The 15188-nt window shown below is 38.2% G+C and overlaps 1 protein-coding gene across 2 annotated transcripts in view; it reads right to left on the bottom strand.

Annotated features, from left to right (window-relative positions):
• LOC139134907 (striatin-interacting protein 1 homolog) overlaps positions 1-15188 on the bottom strand; it is a 32062-nt gene that overhangs the window by 9067 nt on the left and 7807 nt on the right. The window contains exons 7-12 of one of the 2 annotated variants that reach the window (XM_070701999.1): positions 14527-14633; positions 12481-12608; positions 8031-8216; positions 4419-4585; positions 1237-1302; positions 615-678 (exon numbers count right to left, since the gene is read on the bottom strand). In XM_070701999.1, the coding sequence (XP_070558100.1) occupies positions 615-678; positions 1237-1302; positions 4419-4585; positions 8031-8216; positions 12481-12608; positions 14527-14633 (718 nt within the window). Of the gene's footprint in view, positions 1-614; positions 679-1236; positions 1303-4418; positions 4601-8030; positions 8217-12480; positions 12609-14526; positions 14634-15188 lie in introns of both variants that reach the window. The other variant, XM_070701998.1, reaches the window with a different exon arrangement.

Below are 15188 nucleotides of genomic sequence, written 5' to 3' on the forward strand. Positions count from 1 at the left end.
ACATCATTCATTTGAAATGAAACATATAATGTCCACAGTTAATGGTAAATTGAATAGGGCATGTTTGGCATGGCAAATGGCATGTACAATGCACAAGGCAGCATATACGGGATTGATTTACAAAAATGGAGTTGGTTTCATAGTTAGAAAAGCTACGAGGGTTCAAAATTTTCTTTCTCCGAGAGCTTTAAAGTGAGTCACAACAAGTGGTAGATCAGAAAAGAATTGTAAAAATTTGAGAGTCTGAATATCTGTCCCTGAATAAGGGCCACACAGTGGCTTGATCCTGAGGTCAAGTTCAGGGTGTCTATCATTTCAAGGGAATGACATGTGACTTTCTAAATTTGAAGTGAACATCTTTGGTTGCATCTGAAGAATACAGGGACCAATTTTCCTCATAAAAGCAAGGTTTACTTAGGGGAGCCTTCCTTGTCTTTGTGAAGCAATTGGACCCCCCTAGGATAATGTTCCTTTGTGATATTGATAAGTGTGGGCTAAGTGTTCATAAGTTTTGCCCATCTCTGTATCTGTAGCTCTTGCACCAGCGAATAGCAAACAACAACAATCTTTCCAACTTACTAATGAGCATGCTCCCCATAACAATTTCTATTTACCTTTTTCAAAATTCTGACACCTTCATGTATAGGTTCTGGTAGGCCAGCCACAGTGTGTTGATCACTGTCAAATGGCCAAAGTAAGAATGTTAATATCCAATAAAGAACAATATCAGATCTTGCACACAGTTCTTATTCTGCTTCAAGGCATCATAGGACTACCACTTTGTTTATGAACTTTCCAGATGACATCTTAGACCAGGTATCATTTTTCAAATGTGGCACACATATTGCAATCAAAGGTCTGACAGTCTGAAACTTGTCAGATTCAGCAGACAGGATTGAAATTCACTGACAAGGCAACTTTGCTGACAGGTGTCAGAAGCGTCTGTTAGTATGACTGTTGGACTGTTCTTGTTTCTAGATAACTCTCAAGTGTAAAACACGGACTCTCACTCAGGAGTGTTATTCAGTCACAGCAACCATTGAACTCCAAGTTAAAACAAAGTCCTATGGAAAGGAGTGGGAAAAGGCTTGCTATTGATTCAGCTTGACTGAATTGTTCAAAATATTCACAGAGTTCTTTCACTGATACTGTAAGTTGAAGGAAAGAAATTTTAAGATGATGACATCTCAATGCACTTTATGAGAATTCAACAATTAAGGGAGAAAAATCGCCTACCCTCCAACTTGAAATCCAACAAACTTATTTCGTGTATTGTCTAAGAATTGTTCTACATCCTTTTGTCTGCAAGTTGAAAAAAAAGGGAAAAAAATGAAATGAGAAGTAAAGAAGGAACGCAAGTGACCTGCTCTTCTATTATGAATTGATATATGGAACCATTTGTACAATTATTGCTGGCGCAAATAAACTTGGAACACCGAAGTCCCTATATACATAGGGAAACCGCTGGGAATATCCCTACATCGCTAAGTAATCAGCCAACAGCGGTATCGCTAGTGCATTGGATCATCTTACACTTTGTTTATCGAAAACACTGCGGGGTGCCCATGCTGTGTCTCATAGACAAAACGCCTTAGCAGAGGCCGTTCATTTTGCGTGAACGATGGTACAATAAAGAATTGACGTTTTAAGTAAAGTTGCGTTGGTACATTTCAATGACCAGGAAACCTACCATCTGATTTTAGTCATATTGGCCCGAAACCAACTCGCCCATTGTTTGAGATTACACTTTCGTACCGCGTTCCTTGTGTTAAAATTCACCCCTCCCCCCTGTCGATTTAGTCTGTAAATATTAATTATGGATGGTATAATCGAGACTGTCTATGATTTTATCAATTGGAACAAAAATATTTCGATAGATTGACTAACACAACCAAAATTTTAAGCATTTTTCTTCAACTTTAAAAATAAGTCATCGCCTTTCCTGGACATCGCCGTTTTCGATGAAAATGCTCCATTTGGCATTAGTCGATATGAACGCTCAGGTTTACCTTGGCCGTGTACTGCCTGAGAGATGGCTACTTCTTTAGCTATTTTTTTCCGTTTCGGTAAAGATATCGCCAACTCTTCCTTTCAGTGCACAGTGCAAGTCTGCAGCAAAGATACATCGTTGGCTCGCCCAACAAATTGAATTCGGGCGAGTTGGTATCGGGCGAGTTGGTATCGGGCGAGCTGAAATCGGGCCAGATGGTTCTGGGTGGTTTGAAGCAAAATGTAGGCTATCAACACCATTGATGATATGCCTTTTTTCTCACCGTGTTGTCTCAATTGTCTGTAATTTTTTGGTGATGGCGATTTGAAAATAGTAATTTCTTGTCCGCTGATCGTGGCGATTTGATGTAGCTCTCAGAATTCGAAGTACGAAGCGTCAACGTCACTGGCTATGGGCCATGCCGCGGGAGATCAGAAAACACATTTTCAAACTTTGGGTCAAACCAAGTTTACTTTCTCGATCGGATAACGTTGAGGTCAAAAAACAAACTTTGCCATAGTGATTAAAATCTGCAGCATTTCAGGGTTCTTTGCAATTGATGATATGATTGAAACATTTTTATTTAGCCTGTCCTTTTTGATCGTACGTTTCTTGAGAATAGTATGTACCCACTTCAATCGGATACCCCTATGAATAATGATATCATCTGTATGACGCACGCAAATAAATGTGATTGAACTATGACTTTCTTGTGTCATATCAAGGCCGAGACTCGGACACGGTTTACGTCGCCTTTGCCTCTGAGGAGAGGTTTTCAGAAACAAAGCCGAGAAAAGGTCTGGCTTTATCTACGGTTTACTTTATTCTTCAAAATCACGAAAGCCGTCGATGGCGACCGTAGAGGTTATGGCCGCCGGCCGACAGTTGGATGCTTGTAACATAGATTCCCCGCCACGCCACGCCGTGCGCCAGCAGCAACAAGTCGGACCATCCACGCTCGCGCTTTATTTCAACTTGATAATCAGCTGATACACTGAAATTCTCCGAAAACCGAAACCTTGCCAGTATTATATTAGTTCTCACAGAATTTCGCTACGACATGTCGGATAAAAAAACGTCAAAGCCAGGAAGTTTTACCTAGCAACTTACATCGGTGCACGGCCGATAACGTATCGGTAACGTACCGGTACCATTGGTTATTTTCACCATGGATGTACATCCATGTTTTCACAACCGTCTATTCCTCACTTAGAATACGCATCTACTTTAAACCGGTCGACAAACCATAGATCCTCGAGAAACGAGGGTCTATGGACAAACCGGTTTCTTCGAAACGAAATTAGAAATTTAGCGACTTTGAATTTCACCCAGGGAAACACTGTCGCTTTGAAGGGAAATTGTCGAAGTACATGCTCGAGATATTACATCGCTCGATGGGTGTATTAAAAACGTGAATAAAGGTTCATGTACAACATATAAGAAAGAGACGCACATTGTAAACCTCAACGTAAGCTGATCACTTTATAAAAATGAAAGTTAAAAATACAGATTTAACCACAATGCCGGGCGTAATTTACAATTTTTGTGAGATAGTGGAAATGACGGCATTTATGATGACACGCCTGCACAACGAAACGAAGCCAAACGATAGCGAGCTCCATGACAACACCTACCGTTTTCTCACCTGCACTCTTTCTTCATTTTGAGGGAAAGTCTGTCAAAACGGTTGCTTCAACAGGTTCCCTGCTCATCGAAATTTACCAAAGTAACTTTACTCAAAACGTCAATCCTTTCTTGTACCATCGTTCACGCAAAATGAACGGCCTCTGCTATGGTGTTTTGTCTATGAGACACAGTATGGGCACCCCGCAGTGTTATCGATAGACAAACTGTAAGATGATCTAACTCTAGAGCGATACCGCTTTGGCTATACTCACTTGGCGATATAGGGATATCGCCAGCGGTTTTTCCTATGTATATAGGGACTTCCGTGTTCCAAGTTTATTTGCGCCAGCAATCAACACCATCAATAATCCCAAATACTGTACACATATGGTGTTTTTCATATGGCATGACTGCACGCACCACATCAGTAATATTGGCCCCATTGTTTTAGACTATGGAACATCAGTACCGTTGGCCCAGTTATTTTAAACCATGCCACATAAGTAATGTTGGCCCAGTTAATTTAAACCAGATGTGATATATGTACTGGCTGCGACTATGGATCAGAGGTACATAATAGAAACACCATTGAAGCAATTGGCGAGAATCCGATAAAATTATATATCAGACTGCTGTATCTTCAAAGTGTGCACACTTTGGTATCACACTTTTTCAGAAAGCCCCTGGATACCACACTTCAGCCTCTTGACAGCGAGTGAAAAGACATTTGCAGGCACTGTAGAGACTCACTGCATGAAACACAAAGACTCTGACATAGTGATTCCATACAGAGAACACGTACCTAACTTTTGGTGCCCATGGCAAGATCTTTGGTTCCCGTGGTGTATCTGGAGGCCTGTGCATTGTACCATTGTCATCATCGTCACTGGGTGGACTCTGATCTTCGTCTTTGTTGTTGTCGTTTTCCTTTCTGTCAGCATCATCAAAATTTGGATCGTCAAGACCCAACTGTTTAACCAGTTCCTAATACATGCAGAAAACAGATAGTAGACATCCATGAAAGAGTGCTACATTTTCACTAAAAATCTTCTTTTGTTTTTTTTTTCCTTAGTGCAAAAATAGTGACTGTTAATAATAATAAAGTGAGCGATGAGCATGCATGAAAAAAAAACCAGAGTTACAGCTGTGGTGATGTAAGTACTACACAAAAGTATGCAATGCCATGTACACATTTATTGTGAATTCTGATGAATTGACAAGCATGCAGCACTCAGAAATTGAGAAAGAAGGGATAGTGTTGGGGAAAGGATGGGGCATCAAGGCGGAAAGAATAACAAGCACATAAAAGAAGTCTTCAAAAACGGTAAAATATCGATAGATCATTCAGGATGTTACAGAGGAAGATGTATTTCATGGATTTTCATATCTTGAGTTTTTGGTTTTTTCCCAACACAGCTGATGCACTGACAATTTACATTTTCTCATAATATTCATCACAAGGGTCAAACTGATAACCAGAATCATTGTTGTAATCTACGAAAGCTTGCCGATTGACATGATGAATTGAGAGTACTTGACGATGTTGTCCAGAAACAGACACTTTGGTCTGTTGAAGTCAACACCGTGCATCTTGAACTGACCAATGTAACACGAGTCCATGTTACAGCAGCTGGCTGTACTTAACATCTTTTTCAGATGTGGACATGACAAACTCCTTTACATAACATCTTCCTCCCGTAACAACATTAATGATGTCCTTTGTACGACAAAAATCAAACAAAAGAAACAGCTAGAAAAAACTCAATAAAAATATATGACTTGTATTTTTTGTGCTGTACAAATTTATGCATAACAATTTGGGACACTTTTATTTCATATTTCAGCAAATTCTGCTTTTTTCTAGTCAACATGCAATCAACGTACATAGTGCAAATGGTTTGAGAATTCATAAAAATGGAGAAAGGCAACGAAAATGACTCAAAAAATCGATGTAAGAAACAAACTGTATTCAAACTAAGACTTATTAAAAGTAGCTACTCTACTGAGCTCATACATGTACACAGGATGGCAAAGAGTTCCAGAGGCAGGTCAAAGTTGAGAGGTCATGGGTCACATCATGGATAATTGATCAGGTCGTGGAGGAAGAACAGGAAACCATCAGGTCATGAAACAAAACATGGCAAAAGAATAGTTTTTAGAAACAACAGTGAAAATATACATACATGGGTGAAAAAACAACTCAAAACACAAGAAAAATGACAAAATGATCATTTGCATTAAACACGAAAATCTAGCTACATGAATAAAGTTAATTAAAGACCATATTTTCTGGTAGCATATAACAAGCATTGAACTGATGTATCATGCCACCGAATGAATGACAACTACTATGAAACAAATGTTCAATGGTTGTTGGCTTTGAGTGTGTTACCAACTCTTCCTAAGAGACCTTCACCATGTCAAGTTCAAAGATCACGAATACATTGACTGAGCATGATGAAATGGTCGTTTCTGTTTCTACAGAAAATCTATGCTTCTTTCAATTAGCTAAGAGATAAAGAGTGTTTGTCTTTGTTTGGACATCCACTTCGTTAGAAAACACAATCACAAATCAGGGTCCCTCTATCACTGATTGTGATAGAGGGACCGTGCACAAATATTACGTGATTGAATTGTTACGTATTTGCAAGTCAATTTATGATCTCTTTTCATGATTTGGTATGATTCTTGATTTACAATTCGAAAAACACTAGATTCTTTTGGATTGATCATGATGGAAGTTTTACAACAAACCAAATATTACAAGTTATCGCACAAGTTTTTTGCACTTAACGGTAACATGTACAAAAACTATAACCATAAAAATATCAGCTGTTATAGAAGACACATTTTCACAAAGTATGGTTCATTTGAAACTCATCAAAAATTACAAATAGTAAAACTATCTTTCCACTATTACTGATAACTCACAATTATTTGGATCAAAAGAAGTGCATTGTGAAATTATCAGTTCACTGCATGGTGAATATCAGGAGATATATAAACAATTCACGACAGTCAAAGTACCTGCCTGGCAGGTAATATTGCCTGATATCTAGTGAAAGGAAATCTCTTGAAAATTTCATTGCTGTTTGAACATCACACTTACATAATACCTTCCGATAGAAAAATCATTGACAAAAAGAATAATAATCATGGTCTTATATGCAATACATTTCACATAATGATGAAATTGGTGCTAATAACATTTTCTACCATGAGACGTACAGGAACTGTCATCATCATCAACACATACAGCTATCCTTCACATTCAAAAAGACTCATATGGATAGTTTGGCAATGAGTAAATTATTATTTTCAAAACTGTGGACACTCATGACATTAACAGTTTTCAATCCATAGTGTATCAACTGCAAAAGTTTGTTTCGTCCAGAAGCGTTCCTTCAAATCCAGTTGTTTAATAGTTGAAACAAAAGGTAATTTCTAAGTGAACTATGGTGGCGCTCTACATTGTGCTCTCTACACATGTACTTGAACAATCACACACGATATTCTATACTAGTATTATCCTTTTACAGACAGGATGTGTGGTATTTAGGATAAGTTCAAAAACTCAAAACCATGACTTTCAATCATTCATCCTTTCTCTCATCAGACTGAAATAATAAAAACATGCAATTATAGGTTATGGCCTTACAACATATTCAATGTTGAACACTACAGAAACACTGTAGATGTCACATCAGTTCATAAATGAAAATATTCACATAATCATAACATACACACACACCTACAATATGACTACAACATGCCTATTCTCTTTGAGAAGAAAATCAGAAATTGCTGGCTCAATATATAATGGTTAAATATCAATGGTATTAATAGTAATGAACATGTATGAACGAAAGAAATTCCAAAGACATTGACAGTGAAACAATAACATCATGGACATCACAGACAATCACATTACTTTCACTGAAAACCATGTTTTTCAGTCTGTCTGCTCTTGCATATCAGCTGGGTATGATCAACAAAGACAACATCATTTAATATTTACTTAAATTTTGAATCAAGAAATCAAGACTAATCTATAAATGCTTTCAAGCTGTTTTTATTTTGAAATATGTATTTTGGAAGATTTGCATGTATTCATGAACAGACTTTATCTGTTGGACTTCTGTGTAAACGTAAACTCTTTGTGTTCAAAATTAGAGAAAAAGGCTATATATTTGATGTCAACTTCATTAGTAAAAAGTCATCTTAGTTGGATGAAAAATTATTGGTGTCGATGAATATAATTCAAAATTACCAGTGCAACAGAAATATGTAAGCTAAAGACCCCAAAGTAATATCTTACCAAATAATTAGGACTTACCATTTATATTACAATTTTTAACAATGACACTCTTAATTAAAATCACCAAGCATTCCCCATCCCAACAAAAAATGATACCTTTCTGTTGCCACGGCCACGTTTTTGTTGTTGTTGTTCCAGCAGGTCAGCTGCAGAGGTCGGCGGTGAAGCTGCCCTCATGTTCTTGGTGACCTGAACACTGTCTTCTGGAAGTGGCGGTAAACCAACTTTCTCCCTGGCAAGACTCTTCATGGATGCAAACTCCTGTATACCACCGAGTGAATACTGGAAGAGCAGTGAAGTGATGGCTGAATCATCAATGCGTTTGACAGAACAAAAATAAGTACTTTTGCAAAATACAAACTTTGGCCTTGGAAAATCAGCTTTGTATTTGGTAGTACAATTGGCCTGCTTATGACAGCATTGCATGACACAAATATTTCATATTAATAGAATCGATGTCCATTAGACCAGTCTGTGATAATTCATGAACAGCAGATTACACACCACAGAGACTGTGTGGAAATAGAACAACCAAGTTAATACAACAGCTGGGCCAGTATATCCTTGGACAGTATCAACATGAGTCTAGCGGTCCTGGAATCCAGTTTATCAGTGCTACAGTCTACTATGTTGGTGATATATTTGCAAGTCCTGTAGTCTACTTTGCAAGTCTTGCAGTCTACTTTGCTAGTCCTGTAGTCTACTTTGCAAGTCTTGTAGTCTACTTTGCAAGTCTTGTAGTCTACTTTGCAAGTCTTGTAGTCTACTTTGCTAGTCCTGTAGTCTACTTTGCTAGTCCTGTAGTCTACTTTGCAAGTCTTGTAGTCTACTTTGCTAGTCCTATAGTCTACTTTGCTAGTCCTACAAGTATAATTTGCTGGTCCTGCAATCTATTTTGAAAGTCCTGTAGTCAACTTTGCAAGTCCTGTAGTCTTCTTTGCAAATCCTGTACTCTAGTTTGCTTGTCCTGCATAAGTTCTGTATCATAGTAAATTATCAATATTCACTGCTTCATCAGATGAGTAGTGTTGCAAATCAAACTAATTAAGCAACCATTTTGGTGGCCTAGGACCTCCGTGGCATTTTTAGGCCAACCGAATTTGAATGTCAAAATCGAAGAAGGAATTCTCAAATATCGTCATATTCTTTCCGTGATTGTCGTTTTTAGAGTTGGCATTTCCAACATCGGATTTTACATGTAACGCCATACATTACGCGGCCAGCTTATATTGATAATGATATTAGAGAACGAAACGCGTATTAGCTCGAAATCCAGCACATATGCAATGTTCGCACGAAACAAGTGAGAAGATGTAAAGACCATCGCTTGGCAATATGCTAGGAATAAATCGAATATCGAAATTTGGTGTAGAACAGGAAGTTAATTCAGTTGTCAATGTTTCATTTGTAAAGGCGGGGCCTCCTTTTAAAAGGGCGCGAAGCCGTGGTTGCGTTCACTGTGTAAGTGGACACCAAATAGGCAACACGCGGGTACACGCTCCAGAAAATGCCACTTTTTATTTTTTTTTCCGGCCGCAACAGGGCAGAAAACTACCAAGCAGTCAGCGCGAAGCTGCTGCCGATCAAACTCTGTGGTTATTAGCTACTATAGACTATAGTCTATAGAAGCTATTGGGATGGGTATCCGTCCGGCGTCCGTCGTCAGTCTGTATGTATGTATGTATGTATGTATGTATGTATGTATGTATGTATGTATGTATGTCCGTTTGTGAGGCGTCCGTCCACTCAAATATCTTGAGAACCGCAGTACTTACTGATTTGATATTTGTTGTGTAGATGAAAAATATGATTTTGAGAAACTATTTTTTTTAATTTTTTGATATTGTTGAAAATAGGCAAATTAATGCCAAAAAAGGTGTTTTTGGTAAAAAATCTTCTTCTTCATAACCGCTGGTCAGACAGCTTTGTTTTTGGTATACAGGTCCCTAGGGATAACCCAACTTAGATATGTTCAAATTGTGATGAAATATGCAAATGTGTATTTTTAAGGAATTTTTTGTCATTTTTGGTCAAAATTTGACTTACATTGTATGTAATTCTTGTACTGTATAAACCCTATCAATTCACCCAGAAAAAAATAATTAATAAGATTTTAAATAATTGAATTAATTAGGAAATCATCAAAGCCAAAATAATTTTAGTGTGGAATTACATGTATCAGAAAGTTCAACTTTTTTTGACAGTTCATAGTGAAATGCTTACCATCTTGGAGGATTAAAACATGTAAAGGCAACACTGAATCCCAACTTTGATATTCTGAACCACCATTTATGTTATCTGAAAGAAATTGCTCATAATAGTTTGTCATGATAGGGTGGTCAAATAAATAGAGATAGAGAAAGTTCTAATTTCCATTTATGGTTGACTTGGTAAGGATAAAATAAGATTACTTTTTGAGGAAAAAAATAGAGTGGTCAATTAAAAGAGTGGTCAAAGTGATAGGGTTTTTATGGTAAAGCTTGGCTGTAAGATTCCTCATGTGCCATTTATAGCAATTATGCAATCTGTGTAAACAGTGCAATGAAAGTGTAACATGATTCCTTATAATGCTTTTGATGACCTTGAACTTCTTAAGTTTCAAACATTTGTCTCTTCAATGTGCTTTCTCTGAGTACGTACAGTCTCAACTTACTCAACAGAACTTACTTACAATGTTAATTTGAAAGTTAAAATGTGCTTGGTTAATAGGATGAAAATACTGATAAAGGTAACCAGCTCAAGATTCTTTATAACCTGACAGATATGCTGTTTTTTTATGACTTAATCTCGATTTAAGCAAGTCTTGTTTACTTTAATTAGAATGTAATTAACTCTGGTTTATTTGCTATTATAGACTAATATAGTCTGATGGAATATGCAAATCTGTATTTTTACGGAATTTTTTTCCATTTTTGGTCAGGTCATCCTGAAATGAGTTATCAAAGATATCCACCTTCTTCATCAATACATGTGTCACAAAAGGTTAACACAGCAGAGCTCTGTCAACTGTTGAGTCTCTTGTTTTTCCAAAACCGCTGGTCAGACAGCTTTAATATTTGGTTTACATGTCCCTAGGATGACCTTAGTGAGATAATTTCATACAGTCAGGAAATACTTAATTTTGTATCCATGTCTATAGTAGCTTCAGGGACTTTGGACCTATGTTATTCAAATCTAACGCAACTGGAAGACTATTTTTTTAGGAAATTCGAGCGTTGATGTTGGGAATTAATGACCGTTGGCGATTTGAACCGACCGTCAATCAAACGCTAACCTTGTATAAACTCTGTTTGCAGGGTTGAGATCAATTTGTGTAATTAATGGTATAGAAATCAAACATCATACTGGCCAAGTGTTTGACTGGGAGGAGAACTCCACTAATGCGAGAACCTGGCATTGAAAATTGCGGCTTTGATGTTGACCTTGACCTGGCGTCACAAGTCGGACGGCTATGCCAAACATAATAAGTTTTACAGTAAATGAAAATTCAGTCAGGCATATTTAATTACAGACGAGTTACTCTCCTTTGTTTCCGAAACAGACGGCACATGGTCACCATGCTCCCCCTCCCCCCCCCCCCCCCCCCCCCCCCCCCCCCATCCCAATAGAGCTGTTATTGAGTTGCGTTTGCCAGAGTGGACAAAGTTTCAGGGTAACTACTTTTAGGCTAGATGCGTTCCTTATTCAGAATAAAATAATTGATGGGAGTTGATAATGACGTAATTAATTTCAGTTCTCTACAGCTCGATGTCTTTTCTTACTTCCTTTTTTCACTTTTTCCGGGATCAAGAAGTGTCTTTATGTAACTATCATCGACTGACAGCCGTTCTAGATCCATAGCTGTCCTTGTGCCAGACTTTCAGATCAGCTTCAGGCTGAGTTAACAGCGGCTCAGCATAGACACTAACTTTGCAGTTTTATCAGAAAGTATCACAAGGGCAGGAAGGAGCGCGCTTTTTACATGTAGACACCAGCTATTGAGGAAACAGTCGATAGTATAGGCGCGGATGGATGTATCGTCTAAAATTTATCAGTCTCAGTGAGACGGGATTATCACTAAAAATGTAACATTGTCGGGTCCAAACCAATATCGAAAATCGCATATCCGAAATAAGGAGCAGTGTATCAAATTGCCATATTCGATTTTGTTGCGCGCATAAGACAGAACGCGTCTCACAAGAGCGACTACTTCATGCGCACTATTTCTAGTCAACACTCGTAAACATCAATATTTAAAGCCGATTCCACACAAATGTTTTTCTCTTTCCAAACTAGAAAAATGCCTGGCCGCAAAATGTATCGCGCACCTCGCGCAATTTAAATTTGCTAATTCGTTCACAAAATTGCAGCGGTTTATGTAAAATTAGCTTGTAAACGTCATTTCCTTGGGTCTGAAATCTGTGACAAAATGCAATTTAGACATAATTATCATGTCTTTCTCTGATTTCCACATCGAAATATGGTTGGCCTAATAATGCCACGGATTGCCTAGGACTCAGTGCACTAAGATTTGCTCATATCTAAAATAATTTCACACATTTCTCACCAGTATAGTTTTCCACAAGAGAAGTAAAATCTTCTTGATTGGATAATGCGGGGCATGACCACTACAAAACTTTGTTACCATTCCAAATAATAACACGGCAAGGGAGTCTTCACCATGTACTGGTTGACCTGTCTCAGGGAAATGGTGAGAAGACAAAAGTGGAGATCCACTGTTTCAGGTAACTGCATATCATGAAACAACTTGTGTGATTACTAATAAAACAGTGAAAAAAACAAAACCAGATGTACCTTGAAAAGCCCCAATCATGTTTACAACTAGTTCATTCTGGTCCCAGTCTTACTTGCATTCATTAATTCTGACCGACAGGGTTGAGACTCGGACCTTTGCTGGATACAAGTATTCTACAACCAAATCTCAGGCATAAAACCTGCCATACCTTTAATCTCAGTGTCAACACTTCGAGTGACACACAATAACTGTTGTAGACAAACTCAAATTATAGAGTTGAAATACGTTGAAATTTGTCTCTGGTAACAGCAGATTGATGCATTGTGCGGTTACAATTGTAAAATCAAAAGAAAAACTTCAGTAATTAGAACATCAAGGTCTTCATGCTCACATTCTAACTAGTGTTCGCGGTGACTTTTTTCTCCTCGCGTACGGCATACGCATTAGTCTGCTAAAATTGCGTAATGGCTGGATTTGAGTGCGTAATTTCACTTCCGCACTCGATTGATGAAAAAACTGACTGCAAAATACAATGTGCCGTTGAATAAACCTACGCTACATATTCGGATTGTACGATGTAACATTATTTTAATGAAAACAGTTTAACGAACAACTTGAACAATGTTGAAACATAAGAGCAAAGGGTATACATGCGACCGTCAAAGCACATCGGGCAACCCAAATGTTAGAGTTATGGCAGCTTATCCAGACGGTTTCTGGACGTTTCGGCACCAAGTCGTTTCGGCCCAAGACGTTTCGGCCTTCCAATTTCAGGCCCCAAGTCGTTTCGGCACCGCAACCCAAGACGTTTCGGCACCGCTGAAGGCTACCTGTGGGAACTAGTGCTTGAGCGTTATGTTATAAATCAAAGTACTAAAAAGTATAGTGTCAACTAACATTCACGTACATGCTTTAATCTTTTAGAGATCATGGGAAGAGACCGTAAGAAAAAACTTCATATCATTTTCAAATCTGTGACACAAGTTTATCGATATCAATAGCTGCCGACACGGCAAAAGTTTGAAAGCGGTGACGAAACAGCACGGCAAAATTCACACAAAATGCACATAAAGTACTGGTCAGAATGCAAAAGTCATGCTTACGAATATGACGGATCAGTCAATTACTAAATAGTTTGAAAAAAAAATCGAAACAAAGATGCCGAAACGTCTTGGGTTGCGGTGCCAAAGTGACTTTGGGCCGGAAATTGAGAGGCCAAAACGACTTGGTGCCTGAACGACTTGGTGCCTGAACGACCAGTTACCATCCAGACACTTCTGCAGTGTTCAAAATTTATCGGGATTCCCACGAGCTCATATTTTTCACGGACTTGTAGAGCAAAGTTGAAAGAAAACAGATTTGTCTGCTTCGACGCCATGCTGCATGTGTGCTTGATCAAAATTTGGGAACAGCGAGACGCGATGACCGTGCACAGTTGGCATTTATATAATTTGTCGCAACATTTCTGTCAATCACTCACTTTCAGAAACTATCGCTCGCCTGAAAATTAGCAACGTAATTCATAGGCACAGCTGACACGATAACGTGCCTAACGTGATAACGTGTGGACTACGATGCCGATTTTTCAGACAACGCCCAGAGAATCCAAAACTTTCCACACAAAATAAGTGATTGACAGAAATGTGTTGCAACAAATTTGGTCTGGTTGTCGCCTAAGCTCAGTCGTGGGGGAGTGCTTTCGGTGTTATCCTTTGTGTATAGAAAACGCATAACGATGAAAAAAATGCGTAGAGAGTCAATTTCAATGCGTAAATATGCACGATTTTTGCGTAAACGCGAACTCTGCTAACATTACTTTAAAGTGAATCAAAAAGCTCAAACTCATCTTCTACTGACCTAATTCAAATTTGAAAATTTCTCTCATTTCCTCTTCTCTTTCTGTAGCATCATCATATTTCCTCCGTATTGTCTCCACCATGATGTAGAGTACACTTATTATAACTCTGTTGATAGATGGAAAGATTTAATGGAGCTGAAGTCTTATGCAGAGATTCAGGTTGTGGTGCAGCCATAACCATAGACAGTAGAGAATGTCTATGCCATAACAGGATATTGAGAAAACATTTAATTATAAGCCTTGGGAAAGTAAACAGCAAAAACGGTAGTTCCCTGTATGCGTCCATGACATTTCTGAGCCACGGAGTATCTGGGTTACTGATCAACACAATGAATCAACCTTCACTGGTACTGACAACAGTCACTGGAAGTTCAAGGTCAATCCATTTCTGGTGGTTTTCTACAGGTCATTTGTATTTCAGAATCAAAGGTCATGAGTCAATGAATGGATTTCACGACAAGTGTATGGTCCCAGTAATGGCAACTGTCTGAGGTAAACAAGGAAAAGACTATGTGTTACCCTATGCTGTTCCATTCACATTTTAAGTAAACTCATCAAAAAAGCAAATGCTACTGACTATCTCATCCATACACAGAAAGGTAGTTACTAAGCTTCAATCTTTGCAAAGTGAAAAGCTCCATTGTAGAGTTGTTCCAACATA

The sequence above is a fragment of the Ptychodera flava genome, chromosome 6 (genome assembly GCF_041260155.1).
Source record: "Ptychodera flava strain L36383 chromosome 6, AS_Pfla_20210202, whole genome shotgun sequence".
In the NCBI taxonomy this organism is placed as follows: Eukaryota; Metazoa; Hemichordata; class Enteropneusta; family Ptychoderidae; genus Ptychodera; species Ptychodera flava.